The sequence below is a fragment of the Coptis chinensis genome, chromosome 2 (assembly GCF_015680905.1).
Source record: "Coptis chinensis isolate HL-2020 chromosome 2, ASM1568090v1, whole genome shotgun sequence".
In the NCBI taxonomy this organism is placed as follows: domain Eukaryota; kingdom Viridiplantae; phylum Streptophyta; class Magnoliopsida; order Ranunculales; family Ranunculaceae; genus Coptis; species Coptis chinensis.
This window is the reverse complement of record NC_141457.1, coordinates 20,886,357-20,903,776: the sequence shown is the minus strand read 5'-3', so window position 1 is coordinate 20,903,776 and position 17,420 is coordinate 20,886,357. Positions and strand designations below refer to the sequence as shown.

The window sequence follows — 17,420 nt, the reverse complement described above, 5'->3', positions numbered from 1 at the left end:
ATTCTCCAAACTAACATTAAAAAGCCTATCGTCTTTCCAACTCTCTCCAGTAATTATTATGTAACTTATTTGGACTTCACTTGGGGCCATGACGGCAGATGCCAAAAGAGTAATAACCTTACTTCACAATGGAGTGATTGTAACCATGGATCCTGATACCCGAGTTTTCCAAACCGGTGGGATCCTCATTGATGGTGATATTATCTCAAAAATTGGTCATTCGTCTGACCTCCTCGACCAGTTCAAAGATCACGCACACGAAATCATTGACCTTGAAGGAAAAATATTACTTCCAGGTCACACATCTATTAAAATCTCTTGTAGCCTTTTTAAAATATTGATTTAAAATATTGATTTTTTGGTTTTAATTGGAGTTGTAGGGTTTATAAATACACATGTTCACACATCTCAACAGCTAGGTAGAGGGATTGCTGATGATGTTGATTTGATGACTTGGTTGCATCAACGTATTTGGCCTTATGAAGCCAACATGACTAAGGAGGATTCTTATATTTCCACTCTTCTTTGTGGAATCGAACTTATACGATCCGGCGTAAGTTCATTTCCCTAGTTTAGATACACTGATTATTCGACAAAGTAATGTATATAATATGGTACATTTACTCAGGTGACATGCTTTGCTGAAGCGGGTGGGCAACATGTGTCTGAAATGGCAAGGGCAGTGGAAGTATTGGGGTTGCGTGCATGTTTAGCACAGTCAACCATGGATTCGGGTCAGGGATTACCTGGAAATTGGGCTCTTCATACAACTGATTACTGTATTCAGGTCCCTTTCTTTCTTTTTGAACATCTCACTTTCTCTCTGACTTCACTACTACTACTACTTGATATTTATTGATTGCTCACCTCATTTTGTAGCACAAAGTTTTTATGGTCTGTAAAGTATTGCTTTAGGTTATTCCAATTTTGAGTTGTTAATATGGGTATGAACTTAGAACATCTGATCTGACCTACTAGTTTTATTAAATTTGTAATATAATGTTTTCCATCAATAGATCGGCTAACTTCTTTAGAAAAATAATGGAGAGTCGTGCCAGAGAAGTGTTGATATTAGTTGTGTTGCAATTGTGTACTTTGAGGCTAGATGTCTGCTACCATGAAAATTTTGAATCTTTACTTTCGTCTGTATGTGAGGTAATGTGATGAGGTGTGAACTGATAACCTCCACAATGTTTCCTAGTGGGACATAATGGGCCAAAATGCTGCATCTCCCAATTAAGTAGGATTTAGTAGACAAGTAATTGTGGTGGAGCGGAATTCATGTCTGGATCTACATCTGCAATTTCTTCTTAGATGAATAAATTGGCTTTAATTTGAAATGTGATGTTTCCATTTATTTTTTGTAGCATCACTAAGTTTGTTCCTCTCTAGGCAGCAGCATCCAAGGATGATTCTGTTCTGGAAAAAGTGGTAGATCAAAACCTATTTTTACGTCAGTGTGTTAGCTGGATGTGAATATGTGATATTGTTAAGTTCATTTTGTTTCCCGCCTCTGTTTTGGTTGATACTTGTTAGTGTCATTTTTAATCCATGTTTCGTAAATCATTATTTCCATCATTTGTGGTATAATTATACTTAATATATTTCAAGGGAACAGTCCCAGAAACAACTTTACAGCAAACATCATGATACAGCAGATGGGCGCATCAGAATTTGGCTTGGGATTAGACAAATAATGAATGCAACTGATAAGTTACTGATTGATACTAGAGACACAGCAAAAGAACTTAAGACAGGCATTCACATGGTAAAACCTTGAACCTGTCTGTTTTCTTGTAGAGTTACTCTGTTCCTCATACTAAACTCTGTTTTACTGAGTCCGTGGAATTTTATTCAACTAGAGCTGGTTTGTGGGTTCCAGTGCTTAGCCTTTTTATATTTGTATAGCATGTTGCAGAAATACCTTATGAGAATCAACTTGTTGTGGATACTCGAGAAGTTGATCATGGAACCGTCACATACTTGGAGAAAATAAATTTCCTACAAGGCAACTTGTTGGCAGCTCATTCGGTCTGGGTTAGTGAGGCTGAGGTAAAATTTTCTTGTCCCACCAAATTATGAAAGTAGGGCATATAATATTACTTGTACAAATGCTGATATTGACAAGCTGTGTTGTAAGATTGTAAACCAGAACTCTCTAGTTTATGTAGATTGGATTCCGTTTGAGATGAGGGTTAACCATTTAAACAAGACTCTAGTGGGACAGTGCATATAGGCGACATACCATTATATCCTTTTAGATGCCTGGTCATTGTGTTAAACGATGGGAAATGATAAGTAGGCTAAGGGGTTCCAACCTAGTTGAGATGTTAGATGTATATGTTTCCACATACTGGTCACCTGCTTTCACGTCTATGTCTATCCCGTTCCTTTATCATTTGGTGGTTAAACTGCCTTGTCTTGTCTCACTTTTATGAATTCTTACATTTTCAATACTTCATCCTACGTTCACTGTAACTACACAATATGGGAAAATATATGATCTGAATTCGAAAGTCTAAACACGTTTTCTAGGCAGTTTGTGTTTGTGATTTCAATGGTGACCTATAATAGCAAGCTTGCTTTTCCTGCAGATTGATTTGCTCTCAAAGGCTGAAGTAAAAGTTTCTCATTGTCCTGCGGCAGCAATGCGAATGCTTGGGTTTGCACCTATTAAGGAGATGATGGATTCTGGCATTTGTGTCTCCTTGGGTACTGATGGAGCACCGTCAAATAATAGAATGAGCATTGGTTTGTGCCTAGATCTCTCCTTTTTTTTTTCCTTCTGTTGTTCAGATGTATATTTTACTTCAATTGCTATGGTGCAAAGAAGTTTCACATGGTTAGAATCTAAGTTTTTTACTCTTTTTAACATTTGATAATTAGTTCCCAGTTCAAATAGAATGAGGTCGGATCATCTGCATCCGAGTCCTTCTCTGTTCCATCATAAAACATCACTCGTTGATGTCATGCAACATTCATCATGTAAACACCGTTCCGAAACATTGATGTTACCCAAGCACAACATAATAAAGTGTTTTTTCCCCTGTAACCAAGAAAGAGGAGATAGAGATCTATTTGACTAGTTTATAGGTTTTTTTGTGTCTGAATTAGGGGAACTGTTTGGTTGGAGAACTCGTTTGCCTTTTTAAGAAGTACTTTTGTTTGTGTTTGAACCTATGTTACATGGTCACACAATATTTGAAAAATTCTCGTGTCCACGTATGTGTGTCGTACACGACACACGCACATATTGTTTGTGATATACCTCAATTTTTTATATTTTGATGTGTCGGATACTTCATATCCGTATCAGATAAGGACACATAAATCTGTGTCAATGTAACTATTTTGGACATTTAAGTATGAGAACATTTGCTGAATCGTGAAGGAGAAAACTTTAGTTTCTTCATCCATTTCAGTATTATATTAATATATTACTAAAAAAGGGTGCTAGGTGCCGTCCTGCTTCCAGGTGCCACCAATGGCTTTTAGAACACTGCTATTAATCTGGTGACATGGTTGACCATACTGCACTAGGAACTCAAAACTGATGGTTGATGGTTTAATTGGTCTATCTAGGAGTTTAGATCTATGCCATAGAATGAGCTAACACCGAACTATAATTCCATATATTCATTAAGCATTTTCATCGTATGTTCATTTTAGTGCTACATCTGAGGCTGCTGATGCTTTGCTATTGACACCTTTTGGCCCTTGGGTTCATTTTAGTGCTACATCTGAGGCTGCTGATGCTTTGCTATTGACACCTTTTGGCCCTTGGTTGAAATTTTTTGTGCAGTTGATGAGATGTATCTGGCTTCACTAGTAAACAAAGGGAGGGAAGCTTATATTAAGGGAACAACTGATCCCACAGCTCTGCCTGCTGAAACAATTCTTAAAATGGCAACTATTAACGGTGCAAAGTCAGTATTGTGGGATAATGAAATAGGATCCCTCCAGATTCGGAAAAAGGTTGGAACAATGATGGAAATGCTCTGCACTTTATCATCATTATGCTCTTTTACTTAGTTGGCCGCTTTCATGAAAATTTTAGGATAAGATAATATTGTAGAAAGTATTGTGGCGTACTATGCTAGTTTGTATACTGAACCTTGTGGGTTTAGACCTGTAGTAGATGATTTGTATATGGATAGTTTCCATTTGAGAAAAAGGAGTCTATGGCGGATCCTATAAATGAGAAAGAGGTTTGTGCATCTAGTGTTTGTTACTTAGGTTGGGGGAGATAGAGATTGTGTAGGTTCCCTTAGTGAGCTTTACAAGAGGTGTAAGGGAGACACTGGATCTTTTGGGTAGGGAAGACTTCTTTAAGATGGGATCACTTGAACAACACCTTCATTAGCTTCATATCTTAAGGTTATAGATGCCGATGAGATTAGGATTTGGGACATATTTGTTTTTTCGGGAGTGCTTGCAAGATCTTATCTAATGTTATGTCCTTGAGGATGCAAAAAGTGCTTTTTAGAATTCTTTCCCAAAGTCAAGTGGGGCATTCATTTGGATGGACCCTTGACCTTATAGGTAACAATTTATTTATTTAGTTTGATTTTTTTAATAAAATCGATACAAGATATTAGATTGATATAATAAAAACTATTACATCACCACCAAGCTTGATAACGAAGGATATGAATCGAGGAGCAAACCCCAGACCCATGTACATACACGTATTGCAGAAAGAAAGAAAACAAAAAGAAAGCCCTAAACACAGTCCCAAAAAGACACTTGAACTAAGTACTGTGAAATAACAAGGCCACCACCACGGTGGCACAGCCAGCCCATCACTGTCCACCAGCATCACACACCTCTGCCATCTTCCTCCAAGTGACCAACCACTAACTGATGCGGACATCAGTATGGTCAAGCCCATGGGCCGCGAGCCCACTAGTTTAGTTATTTTATTTTAGTTGTTGACACATGTCGTGTTCCTATTGGTTTATAGTTTTTAGGATTAGTATAAATAATGAGCTTGTAATTAGGGTTGAGGGGAGTTGTGTTATTGAGAATATTTCAGAGAGAAATAAAGATGTGTTTTAGTTTTAGTTGTTTTGTTTAATTCAAGAGTAGATTTGTTAAATTGAAGCTTCTGCCAGTTTAATCTACATCATTTGGTATCGGAGCACGAATCGTTCCTGAGTAAAATCCAATTTTCCTTTTTTTTATTCGTTTTTAATTTTCCGTGTTACTGTACATCGATACTGTTTACGAAACATTGCTCATCGGGAACACTATTCACGCATTACTATTCATCGTGTTACTGTTCATCCGAAAATTAATTTTTTGTCTTTGTCTTCTTTCAAGATCAAAGTTTTAATTTTTATGCCGTATATCAAGAAACCAGAGATGGAACACCTAGAAGAAAATTATCAGGGTTTGAATGCCAAGTTTGAAGCTATGCAAGAAGCCTTGAATGCGCTTCTAGCCGCCCAACAACAAAATTATAGGGTTTCTCTAGAAGTTAGTTTACCTTTTCAGCAGCCGTCACAGGTTCCACCATTAATGGCGCATTTTCAAAGTTTTCAGACACCGTCAGTTTTTATGCCATTCGGCTATTATCCAGATCTCTATCAGCAGCAGATGATGTATCAAGGTTATTCTCCTTATTATCAGTTTTGGAATCCTAGTCAGTATCAATCTGTGCCACAGTATGCGCCTAACCCTAATCTGGGATATGCACCTATGCCAAGCTATCCTTAACAAGAATTTTCTTGGTTATAGACTGCTCCAGCGCCGCAGGGTCTTGAAGTGGTGGGTGCGCCTATCGTGACTACAGTACTCTCGCCTCCTACCTTGGTCACTACTACTTTGACTTGCGGACACTTCTGATAATTCCAAAGACCCATAGATACTTGTCTTGCTAGAACGGTTTGCGCACCGCATACCAACCATCGCATCCTTTTGATGTTCGGTTTGGTCACTTTCGACTCCTCACCCAAGTCTTATCGATCTGATTTACCTTGCAAATGCGAGCCGTAAACGAGTTGAACAATGGCTCTAGCATGACCATCCAAATGGTTCCTCCATTAGTTCGTGAACCTTTTAATCTTCCAAATTATTATTCCTCCTCGGTGGGGAAGACCTAATTCTGTGCCAGGTTTACCACAACTCCAACCATTGGAGCGATTTGTTCCCCCTCAAAGACAACATGTTATTGTACAACCGCAAGTGCAACTTGTGGGCCAATATCAGCTACACGGTCTACCGCCAGTAAATAACATGCAGGAGGGTCCTTTTATTCAGCCGAACCACTTGGGTGTTGGTTATGGCATAGCTCCTAGAGGACGTGGTTATGGCGGTGCAAATAGAGGTAGGGGTGGTCGGCCACCTCATACTCAGCATGTTCTCCCTTGGCAAGCTAGGCAAGCTCAACTTTCTCCACCACCACTCAGGCGACATGCTAGTGATACTCTCTCTTTCTTCTGACAGTGATTTTTCAGACGACAGTGCGCCTATAACTGGTAATCGTGTACCTACTAATTTAAATACTGTTGATCGTTTACTTCGTTTGTTAGAAAAAAATAATCATGATGATATTAAGATTGATGTACCTGAGGTTGATGGGAAGATGGATGCTGATGTGTTTGTGGATTGGTTGACTCGAATTGAAAAGATTTTTGAATACAAGAGTATTTCGGGTGTCAAGTGTGTTCGGCTGGTAGCTACAAAATTAGGGGGTTATGCGCAGGTATGGTGGGATGAATACCAAAGATGTCGCACTGTTAAGGGCAAGAAATTGGTGCAGCGTTGGTCTAAGATGAAACGAGCATTGCGCAAAGAGTTTGTTCCTAATAATTATGAGCGTGATTTGTTTAATCGCCTACATAATTTGCGGCAAAACTTGTCTACTGTTCAAGAATACACTGAAGCTTTCAATCTGCTATGCACTCGCCTAAATATGACTGAGACCGAAGAATTCAAGGTCCATAGATATGTCAATGGCTTACAGAAACGCCTTCAAGCTGATTTGTCCTTTGTTGATATTCAAACCATGGCAAATGTAGTTACTTATGCTAGAAAGTCAGAAGATCTCCACAAGTCGTCCAATTCATCGTCATCTTCTGTTGGTCTATCACCTGTTAGTACTGCCTCTACTACAGTTCATCCTGTCAGTGCATTTTCTGCATCTAGGAAGTGTTTTGAGTGTGGTGTTATTGGCCACATTGCTGCTGAATGCCCAAAGAAAAAGAAACGCCCTGTTTTATTCGTAGAAGGAGACGACGATATTGGAGAGGTTACTAAGGAACCACCTAACACTGTTCCAGATTTTCAGCATGAAGCATTATCAGTTTTTCCCGCTTCTAATGCACCACCATTGTAGTTTGTGGACAAACTCTTTCAACTTGGGGAGAGTGATGCGGACATCAGTATGGTCAAGCCCATGGGACACGAGCCTTACTAGTTTAGTTATTTTATTTTAGTTGTTGACACATGTCGTGTTCCTATTGGTTTATAGTTTTTAGGATTAGTATAAATAATGGGCTTGTAATTAGGGTTGAGGGGAGTTGTGTTATTGATAATATTTCAGAGAGAAATAAAGATTTGTTTTAGTTTTAGTTGTTTTGTTTAATTCAAGAGTAGATTTGTTAAACTGAAGCTTCCGCCAGTTTAATCTACATCACTAACCCTCCCTATTACTGCGATTTATCCCATTCCTCTTCCCCTCCAGAGTATTTAAAATCTATTTTATCACTGCCCTCTTCGTCTTTGTCTTTTGATGATAAAAGGAGGAATGGTGACCTTGCCGTTGTTTGTAGATATGATCTAGCCAAACCTATGATCATCGAGTTTAGAACATGGAAACCTATTCTATACATAGAGAGGTCTTAGATTCAGTTCCTGAATTCCATTGCAACCTCTTTATAAGCAATGATTTTGACAAAGTATGTTTGGATTTCCTTTTTGCAGGCTGACTTGATCATAGTTGATCCCTTTTCTTGGTCTATGGTTCCTGTTAATGACTGGTATGGTCCAGTACTTGTTCATACTGTTTGCCATATTTTATGTATTTACTGTTGGTTGAAAAAACTAGAAATCTTGTTTGCATATGCCGTTACATGTTAGATTACCATATTGTGTACCCCACCCTCCAGGCAGGGTCCTAGGGTTACAAAAACCAAGAAATCAGAATAAACAAATTTACATTGACACCCTGTTATTTTCCTGTAAACCTGAGAAGAAAATATACAATCTGAAATCTCATGCTGATGGATGTATAGCTTCAAGTCTTTTACTACATCTTAAAGTACTAAGGAGTGTAACTTTTTCTTTTATGTTATGGTGTTTATCAGAACACACCATAACTCTTGTGACGTGTGAGTTGCTATTTAAGACACCCCTAGAGGCCAACTTGTATAGGCTCTCAGTCCTGTAGGAGTAGGAGTGTAGGACACACCACCATACCCTAGTCTAACTCTGCCTAGACCCCCATTTTTGGTTAACTTAGTCACTGCTTGAGGAGTATTCAGTCATGAGCACTTCACCACTTTTGTGGTTATGAACTGTGCAATAACACCAACGTTGGTAATCGGAGTTCTTACGTTGGGAGAGTGTCTATTGTTATCGGTCTTTGCTGTATACTTGAATATAAATTATCATGTCCTTTAGCAGCCAACGTTTCACAACTTGAGCAGATAACTTTTATTGCCCGACTCTACTTGCATTTCTTTATGCCAATTTGCCACGTGTAGCCAACTGTTGCATAAGCAAAAGCTTTGATTAATTGAGTGAAAAATTGGAACCTCTGCACATGTTATGATGTCAGTCTATTCTCACCTTGATTCTTAAGGTTTGTTTGCCCCTGACAAGATCTCCTTGGTGTAGTGTGTGTGTTTGTGTGCCTTTTTCCTTTTCAAGTTATAATAAGTTTAGAAAGCGTAGTTTATTCTCCTTTTATGTACTTTTCTGGGTTGGATGAATCTTGTGGAACATACCTTGTCCTTTTTTGTTTTGTTTCATTTTTCCTTTTTAAACGAGCCTAGTCAGTGCCAGATCAGGGGTGGTGGTATTAGGGTTAGCATTTATTAAGCACTGACACGTGACATGGCATTTTAGATAAAAGTAGGATAAGGATACGTGAAAGATACATTTTTTTTCAAAATAATAGAACTAAAGTTATATAATTGAAAATTGGCAATCCCCACCAAAGTCGATCATAGTAGCAACATTTTAATTATCTAATCCAAAGCATGGCTAATCCTAACAGATTAAGCAAAACAAGTAGCAACATACATGTCCAGGAGATGAATGAGAAGGAGATGTGCTGCTGCTACTGTTTGTTTTAATCGAGTGATAAACCCTTAAGGACTCTGTTTTTTGTTTTAGTAATTTTATAACATAAATGACAGAAAAACAACAACTTCCATGTGCATGTCATTTGTGTGTCCCCAACATGTCCCCAGTCTATCCCCAATGTATATGAAATTGTAAGATATATATTTAGTAAATCGGATACAATAAATTTAGTACTGGCACATATTCGAGGGGTACCGGAGAGTATCCTTGTCCGATACGTACTAATCACAGATATTTCGCCTGTCGAGAAGTATCAGTACTTCATTGGTTATCTGTGCTTCAAATTCGGAAAAAACAAATTTTACAAAACCAAAACCAAAACCAAAACAGAATAACAGATATATTCACTTTTTCTTTTGCTCGGTAAAAGTGATATTCCATTAGTAAAAGAAAAGTAAGCTGAGAAGGCCTACATTACAAGAGAACAACCAAAAAATAAATATTTACAAGCAATGAAACAAAACTTACGAAGAAAAAAACAAAAAACCCCTGACATGCACCGTCACCCCATGTCTAAAAACATAAGACAATCCCATCTAGCAACAAAATACTCAAAGAAGCATCCTCTAAACTCTTTGAAGACTTTAGACCACCGAAATAACAAAGCTTTTATTGAGAGAATTGTCTTCTTATGCGAAATAGATATGTCATCAAAGTGACGACGGTTTCGCTCTAGCCAAATGCTCCACATGCGATTTCCAGAAGAAGAGAAAGGACCATGACCCCAACCTTTAAGCAAATCCAATACCCGGCCCGGGCATACCCAAGTCATTCCAGACTCTAAAAGAAAAGCAGACCATATTTTCCAAGAAAAAGGACACCAAAGAAGTACATGATTCACAGACTCACCATCTTTTCTACACAACTGACAATAATTGACCACACACATTTTCTGACGCCTAAGATTATCAATGGTAAGGATGCGTTCCAAGGAAGCACACCATGCAAAAAAAGCAATCTTGGAGGGAATTTTGGATTTCCAAATTATAGTCCCAGGGAATTCAAGAATGGGGCTAGGACTATTAGCATTAGACAACCAAGAAATGATAGAAAAATAAAAAGACTTAACCGAGAAGATACCTTTATTACTGGGACACCACACTCTTTTATCACCATTTTGTGCATTTGGGATAGTCACACCAAGCCTTGCCATCAGTGAAGCTAGGTCTCCAATTTCCCAATCATTCAAAGCCCTGCGCAGTCCAAGATTCCAAGACATGCCTCCCTCGGATCTAACCATACAATAAAAAATGGGTTTCCCTTTGAACCTGGATAGACCAAACAACAAAGGAAAAGCAAAGGCTAAAGCCCCACCACCTGTCCAATGATCCTCCCAAAAAAGAATCTCATCTCCTGTTGCAAAACTGTATCGAATACCTCTTAAGAACAAAGGGAACACCTTAAGAATTACCCTCCACACTCCACACCCATAAGGTATAGAAACCGGACCACTCTCCCACCCAAAATGTCTCTCCCCAAATCGAGACACAACCACCTTCCTTCAAAAACTATTTCTCTCTTCCCCAAAATGCCATAACCACTTACCCAAAAGCGCTTGGTTGAATGCTACTATACTACGCAACCCAAACCACCAACGTTTTTAGCCAAACAAAGAATCTCCCACCTCACCAAATGATACCTATGTTGCTCCTCACAGTGAACCCAACTGATACCTATATTTCCCTTATTTATTAACCGTTACGACATTACCTCACCGTGAACCCAAAGTACCCTGACCTGATCCTGCAATGGGTCCTCAATCGCAACCTCACCCACTTCAAAGTGGTCCATACTATGATCTCAAATTTGAGAAGTCAAGTGACATTCCCTTAACCTTTTCAATCGTTTCCTCTTTTATGGCCTTCTTCTCTTGCTTTGTTGTTAATTTACTTTATATCATGTAGTAGATTTTATTAATTTCTTATTTTAAACTTTTTATGATTGTTTGTCTTTATGGAGAGGTTGAGTGATACTGTGTTAGGAACCATGTCAGCGTTGTTGAATATGATAATATATATGGTTTTGGAAGCTTTTTCTTCCGAAGCATGATTTGTTGTTAATTTGTGAAAAGGCTCCTGAAAAGATTTGTTTTAGCATCCAACACCGTATGATATATAAGTGTCCCAGGACTGTTATGTCGGACGAAGAATAGGACTAAGTTGCAATTCCAGCGAGGTTGATTGCGAGACTATGAAAATCATCTTATTGAGTAATCTCCAAATCTTCTTTATGATTTTCTATTGAATTCCCAAGTTTTTTTGTCATCACCAGTAAGGTTTCAGCATAAACCCGTGCATCATTCTAGTTTCTATGATAATCTTCATGATGTTGAGACACCGAAAAGGCGAAAATATAACTTAATCCCATATGTTTTGTCCAGTATAAACAGTTTGAAGATTATGTATGTGGAGTGCTATATAGGTTTTCATTATAGATATAGGAGATTAGATGTATCAAGAATATTACTATCACTCACCACCTGGAACAGCCACTAAGCCTAGTTAAAGTCTCTGATGATGCTTACAAAATACTTTGAAGGTCCTTTCTGTTAGGTTAAAATTAGGTGTTATCTAGAGTGTTTTGGCTGATGCTCAGGAGAAAGGGGCATGTGTCTGGACATAAAATAATATTTGAGGTCTTAATTGCTAATGAAGTTGTTGATGACAGGAGTGATAACCGTGTTGTTTGTAAGATTGATTTTGGATAAAGCTTATAACCATGTGAACTAGATTTCTTGGACTGCGTTATGATGCACATGAGTTTTCGGGTTGAGTGAAGGGTTAGGAGATGTGACTCGTTGACTTCTTTTTTCCGTCCTGATTAATGGAATGTCGAGGTGTTCTTGAATAGCTCTAGAGGCATGAGGCAAACAATCCTTTATCCCCTCTTCTCTTCCTCATGGCCGTGGAGGCTTTCAGCAAGATGATATAGAGTGATAATCGTTTAGGACTTAGGGGTGCTAGAGGGTCCAGAGTAGATTCGAATCAGGCTATGATTTCGCATCTTCAGTTCACTGATGATACAGCGCTTTTTACAGGGCATAATATGGAGTAGCTAAGGTATTTTATGGGCATCCTTTGCAGTTTTGAGGCAGAGTCAGGTCGTACAATGAATCTAAAAAAAACACTATCTTTGGGGTGCGTTCTGAGTACAATCTGGATAGTCATGCATCCTCTTTCAGGTGTACTGCAGGTTGTGTCCTCTGTCAGGTAATCTTCTTTTTAGATACCCGGATCCTCCTTTGGGAGCTTGTTATATGTCGAGCGAGCTCCATCTGGGAAAATGTTTTTGAAAGATGTAGTTGTAGGCTTTCTAGTTGGAAGGGCCGCTTGTTGTACAAATGCAATCGAGTGATCCTGATCGAGAGAACTATTTGTAGCCCAGGAGGGTTGCAGATAGACTAGAATCAATTATTATAAATTTCCTTTGGTATGACAATGAAGAGAAACTTAGGTATCATCTGGTTAGTTCGAAGATGGTTTGTTTGTCTAGACAGTTTGGAAAATTGTGTGTTAGGTGACATGAGCACATGAGCTCGACCTAGGACTACTTGGTAAATGCCTTTGGAGGTTTAGGAAGGAATTAAGGAAAGAGAAATCATTTGGAGGAAGGTGATTTTGTCTAGATTTGGCCAGTGTTGCTTAGGCTGGGAAAGTGGTCATGTCATCGACTGTGGTCTTTGGAAGGTCACTCAGTGAGTGGGGGTGGTGTATCATAAGCACAGTAGATTTTGTTTAGGTAGTGGAGATTGTGTTCGTTTTGGCGACGATGTTTGCTGAGATCGTGAGAGACCTTTGTTGCGGGTTTTCCATAGATTGTATACCTAATCCGACTTAAAGAATCACTCAGCTCAATCATTCGTGATGTAAAATTATGGTTCAGTTTCTTGGGACATGTGCATTTGTAATGCTTTCTGACAGGGATATTGTGAATTTAGCCTCTTTCACGTTGATGTTAGATTATATCCATATGACCATATGTGATACGAAACAGAGATGAGACTTTGGTCTATTGCCAAGAAGAGGAGATTTTGTACTAGGTCTGAGAACTTTGTGCCTCATTCACAGACTCCTTGTTGTGGCCTTGAAATCCTTCATAACTTTCCTAGTCAGACATTTTGCGGTTCTGAAGTTCCTTCGAAGCTTTCTTGAAGATTCTTGGTGCCTTGAATGTGGGTCGTGAGTGGAACCTATGGAAGAGTTGGTTGTGTGTGTCCGAGTGGCAGAGATGAAATTCCTTCACGAGGCACTATTCATCTCCTCCACACGTTTTACGGAGCGCTCTGGTCGTTTCTGACTGTTTGTTTGGGGTTCTAGAAAGTTAAAGTTTGCAATCTTGCTGTAGGGTTTCTGTGGTATCTGCGGTAGATCATTCATACTCTAAGTTTCCGGTAGTCATTGTGTTTCCAGTTATAGTTTGTGATGTTTCGTGATTTTGAAGTGGTTGTACTTTCTTTGTGGTGTTATTTCTGATTGGGAAGTAGTGGTTCAAATTTCTTTACAAAGTATAGTATCTCTAGTGATTATATAATATTGGTTCTCGAGGGTCGATATTGAAAAAATCAGCAACATATCCCCGACATAGCCTTTGCAAATTTTGGTGCTCTATTGCGAAATCCCACTATGTAATCACAATATGGTGACAGATTGAAATTCTGACCTTATTTTTTCTAAAAGCTGTTAAAGATCTGATATTTAACTTTACGTTTTTATCCTTTAACACTTCGAAAGAAATTTTAATCTTCTTTTTTCCTTTAACAAAACTGTAGACCTTTTAATTTTGTCTCCTAATTGAGTGTACATTATGCAACTATTGGTGAACGTTATTGCTTGCCAGCCAGCCAATTCTTCTTTCTTCCCCTTCAAACAGTTCAAGCGTTTGACTGATATGTGTAGACGGCAGGGTTGAGTGTTGATTGATATGTGTTGGCGGAAGGGTTGAGTGTTGGTTGATATGTTTAGACGGCAGGGTTGAGTGTTTGACTGTGTAATTGAAACATTTGATGATTCTTTTGTTGCTTACTAATCTGCTTTGTGGAGAACCAGGTTTGGATGTCGTAGATTGCAGATAGATGTTTAACGCCCAAATAGATTAATCGTCAACAATGCATAGTAGATTCTGATTTTATTTAACAGTGTGTCCCTTCATTCTAAATCATGGGAGTAAGCTCTATGTGTAGGATAGAATGTCTGTTATGTCTTTAGAAAAGAAATCCACTGAATAAGATTTTGCAAGTTGCCCAAAGTTAATCAACTTTTAGCTGTGAAGAGGCTGCTGGTGTTTTTGTCATGTGCATTATAATATTGTTTCTACTTGCGTTACAATTTTTTTTTTTTTTTTTTTTTTTTGATGAAGCGGTTCTTAATATTTGTGAATGTTTGCAGCATATCAAGCCTTGTTTATTCAATGCGAACTGAAAATATTGAGTCGGTCATGTGCAACGGTCTGTGGGTTATGAAGAACCGGAAGATCTTGACTGTAAATGAGGTAAAATGAAATAGCTAAATGTCATCTGGATAATCATTTTTGCTATAACTTGACTCTTAAAGTCTTTTAAACTTCTTGTCTTGTGATCTGCTTCATTAATTGATAATTGTTCCCGAAAAAGTGTTTCACTAGTCCCCACTTCCAAGTGTTTGTCTATTTTCTGCGCAGTAGTGCTTGCATGCGTCAGCTATTCTTCATCCTAGTGTTTTCCAACTTACATTTACGTGATCTGTGACCAAGTTGTTGCAGCTCTATTAGTAAGTTAAAGGACATGTTTTTATAACGTTAACCTATTCATACAGTTAAACACTTAAACGAGTTAGGAAAATTGTAGTTGTTGAGTTGCTAAACGGGGCACTGGTTTATTCTCACTGTACTCTTAGTTTTAGATCCATGGCAAGTATTTCGTCTTCACTTAATTATATATACTGTTATAGACATTTATGGTTGGCTTCACGTCATTAATATACTGTTATTGGACAGGGAGATGTGCTTCTGTCGGCAAAGAAAGCTTCAAATGAACTTCTGAAGAGGGCAGGAATTGTCATCCCTAACAGAATGAATGTCATCTAATCTTTCTGTCAATCAAATTAAAAGAAACAGAAATATGGGAGGCTTGCATTCTATTGTATTCCTTTTCCTGACTCCTTTCTTTTGTTAAATGACCATTTAACAATTTATATATGCTAAATGACCGAAGTAAAAGAAATTTATATTCCAATTTGCAACGATTAAAAATCGTAGAATAGAAGGTATTGGAGGACCAAACAGCCTATCAGAGTTGGATTATGAATAGCGGTGCCAATGTTCGTAAATCCTACCAGAACCAAGGTATATATCGGAATTTGGGCCCTCCGAAATATTTGAGCCCTTGACTATAAATAATGGGAGTCGAGATCTCTACAACCGGTACAGAGATCATCTCTGTAACCGTGTTATCTCGCCGTTGATCCAAATCCGAGATGTGTGTTTCTCGATATCTGTGTGTGTGCTCTGAGATGTGTGTGTGCGCCGAGATACGAGATGTGTGTGTGGTACAGAGTCTCTAACTAATGTATCAACAAATCAACAAAAGGAGAGAGCATTGGTGGGCCCAATCAGTGATATGGGGTATGGAGTATGGTAGACTTTCAAATTGTTTTAGAGGAACCGGTCTCTAACTAATGTATCAACAAATCAACAAAAGGAGAGAGCATTGGTGGGCCCAATCAGTGATATGGGGTATGGAGTATGGTAGACTTTCAAATTGTTTTCAGCATGCACTATTTGAGTTGGAGTATCAACATCATTACCAGTTTACCACTAGGATAATAGGGGAGGGTTCTTGGTATTCAATCAAAGAAAAAATCTACTGTACGCATGCTGTAGGTGTATGCGAGAATCGAGGTCACTTATCACGGCAAGAGATGCGTGTGTATTGCATCACGAAGTATTTTGCAAGGGCCTAGATTCATGCGTACCGGTGCGCAGGCATACTCTAGAACTGCTATTCAATCAATTTTGAATCTCTAATTCTCGAGACTATGTGGGCCCCATTTTCGATGTGTTTCTATATTTGGACTATGGCCCAATATCTGTTCGGACTCTGTCCGGCTTAATACCTTTTCGAATTCCGGCCCAACACCTTTCCGGACTCCGACCCAACATTTTGGATTTGGCCCAACACCTTTCCGGATTCAACCCAACACTTTTCCGGATCCGGCCCAACATAATTTCGGATCCAACCCAACATGATTACGGACTTGGTCCATATCCAAATGTTTACAGATGCATCTGATACAAATTTAATTAAACATACACGTTCTGGTCAATAGATGACAGATAAATAGGAAATAATATTTCAATAAGGAGATAAAGATGAACCAAATCTTTAAAGGTTTGTGGGTTAGAGTGGAATCCGAATATTTCTCATAAGAGTCTACTCTCACTTTCAGAACTACACAAACAATATTGCTGAGGCTTGATCCATTTTCCGGACTTGGGTACATAGGCAACCATCAAAGATTCAATCTCACCTTCTCCATCAATCCATCCACTACTCACAACCTTAATCGTGTTTGGAAATTTCTAGTCCAAACATTTGACGCCGTCTGTGGTTGTAGACTTATTCAAATTTTTTATTTGGAATTCGATCTGTTTGGAATTTGCTCCGGCTTTATTGTTCGGAATTTTTTCCTCTACAAATTGTCCGGAATTTTTCCGAAAGCACAGTCTGCCAATTTGCAAAACCACATCATGCACACTAGAGCACAAAGCAATGGCCAAACAACATCTTGTAGTCCCCCAATGATCTACTTTGCACAGAATGATTCTTGTCAATGCAACACATGCTAATAATATTCCACAGAATGTTGTCCATGGCGCTCTTGATTCTTCACGACAAGTTCAACAAAATCAGGATGAACTCCAAGCATCCAGAGATTTTTTTTTAGAAGACTACAAATAATTGTTACTGCAAACAACTCCTATTGAATCAATTCATGGGCCGGGCTACTAGCTATTATTTTCTCATCAACATGTGAGAGCTAAGTATTTACATATCTTTTTTTTTTACTTGAATATGTTAGGGTTTTTAGTATGAATCTTAAATTATCGAGTCCGGACTCTCCAGACTCATATAT

General features: G+C 38.5%; 2 protein-coding genes across 4 annotated transcripts; both read left to right on the top strand.

Moving 5' to 3' along the window:
* Positions 1-15,520, top strand: LOC147515304 (uncharacterized). 3 transcript variants are annotated; one of them, XM_086586686.1, is made up of 10 exons: positions 1-296; positions 381-553; positions 629-787; positions 1,619-1,768; positions 1,909-2,052; positions 2,595-2,751; positions 3,803-3,975; positions 7,927-7,982; positions 14,697-14,799; positions 15,283-15,520. In XM_086586686.1, the coding sequence occupies exons 1-10, from the start codon at positions 89-91 to the stop codon at positions 15,370-15,372; spliced, it is 1,413 nt and encodes a 470-aa protein (XP_086442812.1). In that variant the 5' UTR covers positions 1-88; the 3' UTR covers positions 15,373-15,520. The 3 variants fall into 3 exon arrangements, 2 of the variants coding, with proteins under 2 accessions (XP_086442812.1, XP_086442816.1); XM_086586690.1 differs by having other exon boundaries at positions 56-296; positions 416-553; XR_015210132.1 differs by lacking the exon at positions 7,927-7,982 and having other exon boundaries at positions 13-296.
* LOC147515305 (uncharacterized) lies at positions 6,161-7,574 on the top strand. The gene has a single exon (XM_086586703.1). The coding sequence runs from the start codon at positions 6,311-6,313 to the stop codon at positions 7,337-7,339; it is 1,029 nt and encodes a 342-aa protein (XP_086442829.1). The 5' UTR covers positions 6,161-6,310; the 3' UTR covers positions 7,340-7,574.
* Positions 15,521-17,420: the final 1,900 nt, after the last annotated feature.

Excerpts from the sequence above, each read along its gene's own strand:
- LOC147515305 (XM_086586703.1), top strand. The coding sequence starts at position 6,311 with ATGGCGGTGCAAATAGAGGTAGGGGTGGTCGGCCACCTCATACTCAGC.
- LOC147515304 (XM_086586686.1), top strand. The coding sequence starts at position 89 with ATGACGGCAGATGCCAAAAGAGTAATAACCTTACTTCACAATGGAGTG. Across the intron at positions 788-1,618 it reads CAACTGATTACTGTATTCAG|TCCCAGAAACAACTTTACAG; the intron begins GTCCCTTTCTTT and ends TCAAGGGAACAG. Across the intron at positions 2,752-3,802 it reads AAATAATAGAATGAGCATTG|TTGATGAGATGTATCTGGCT; the intron begins GTTTGTGCCTAG and ends TTTTTTGTGCAG.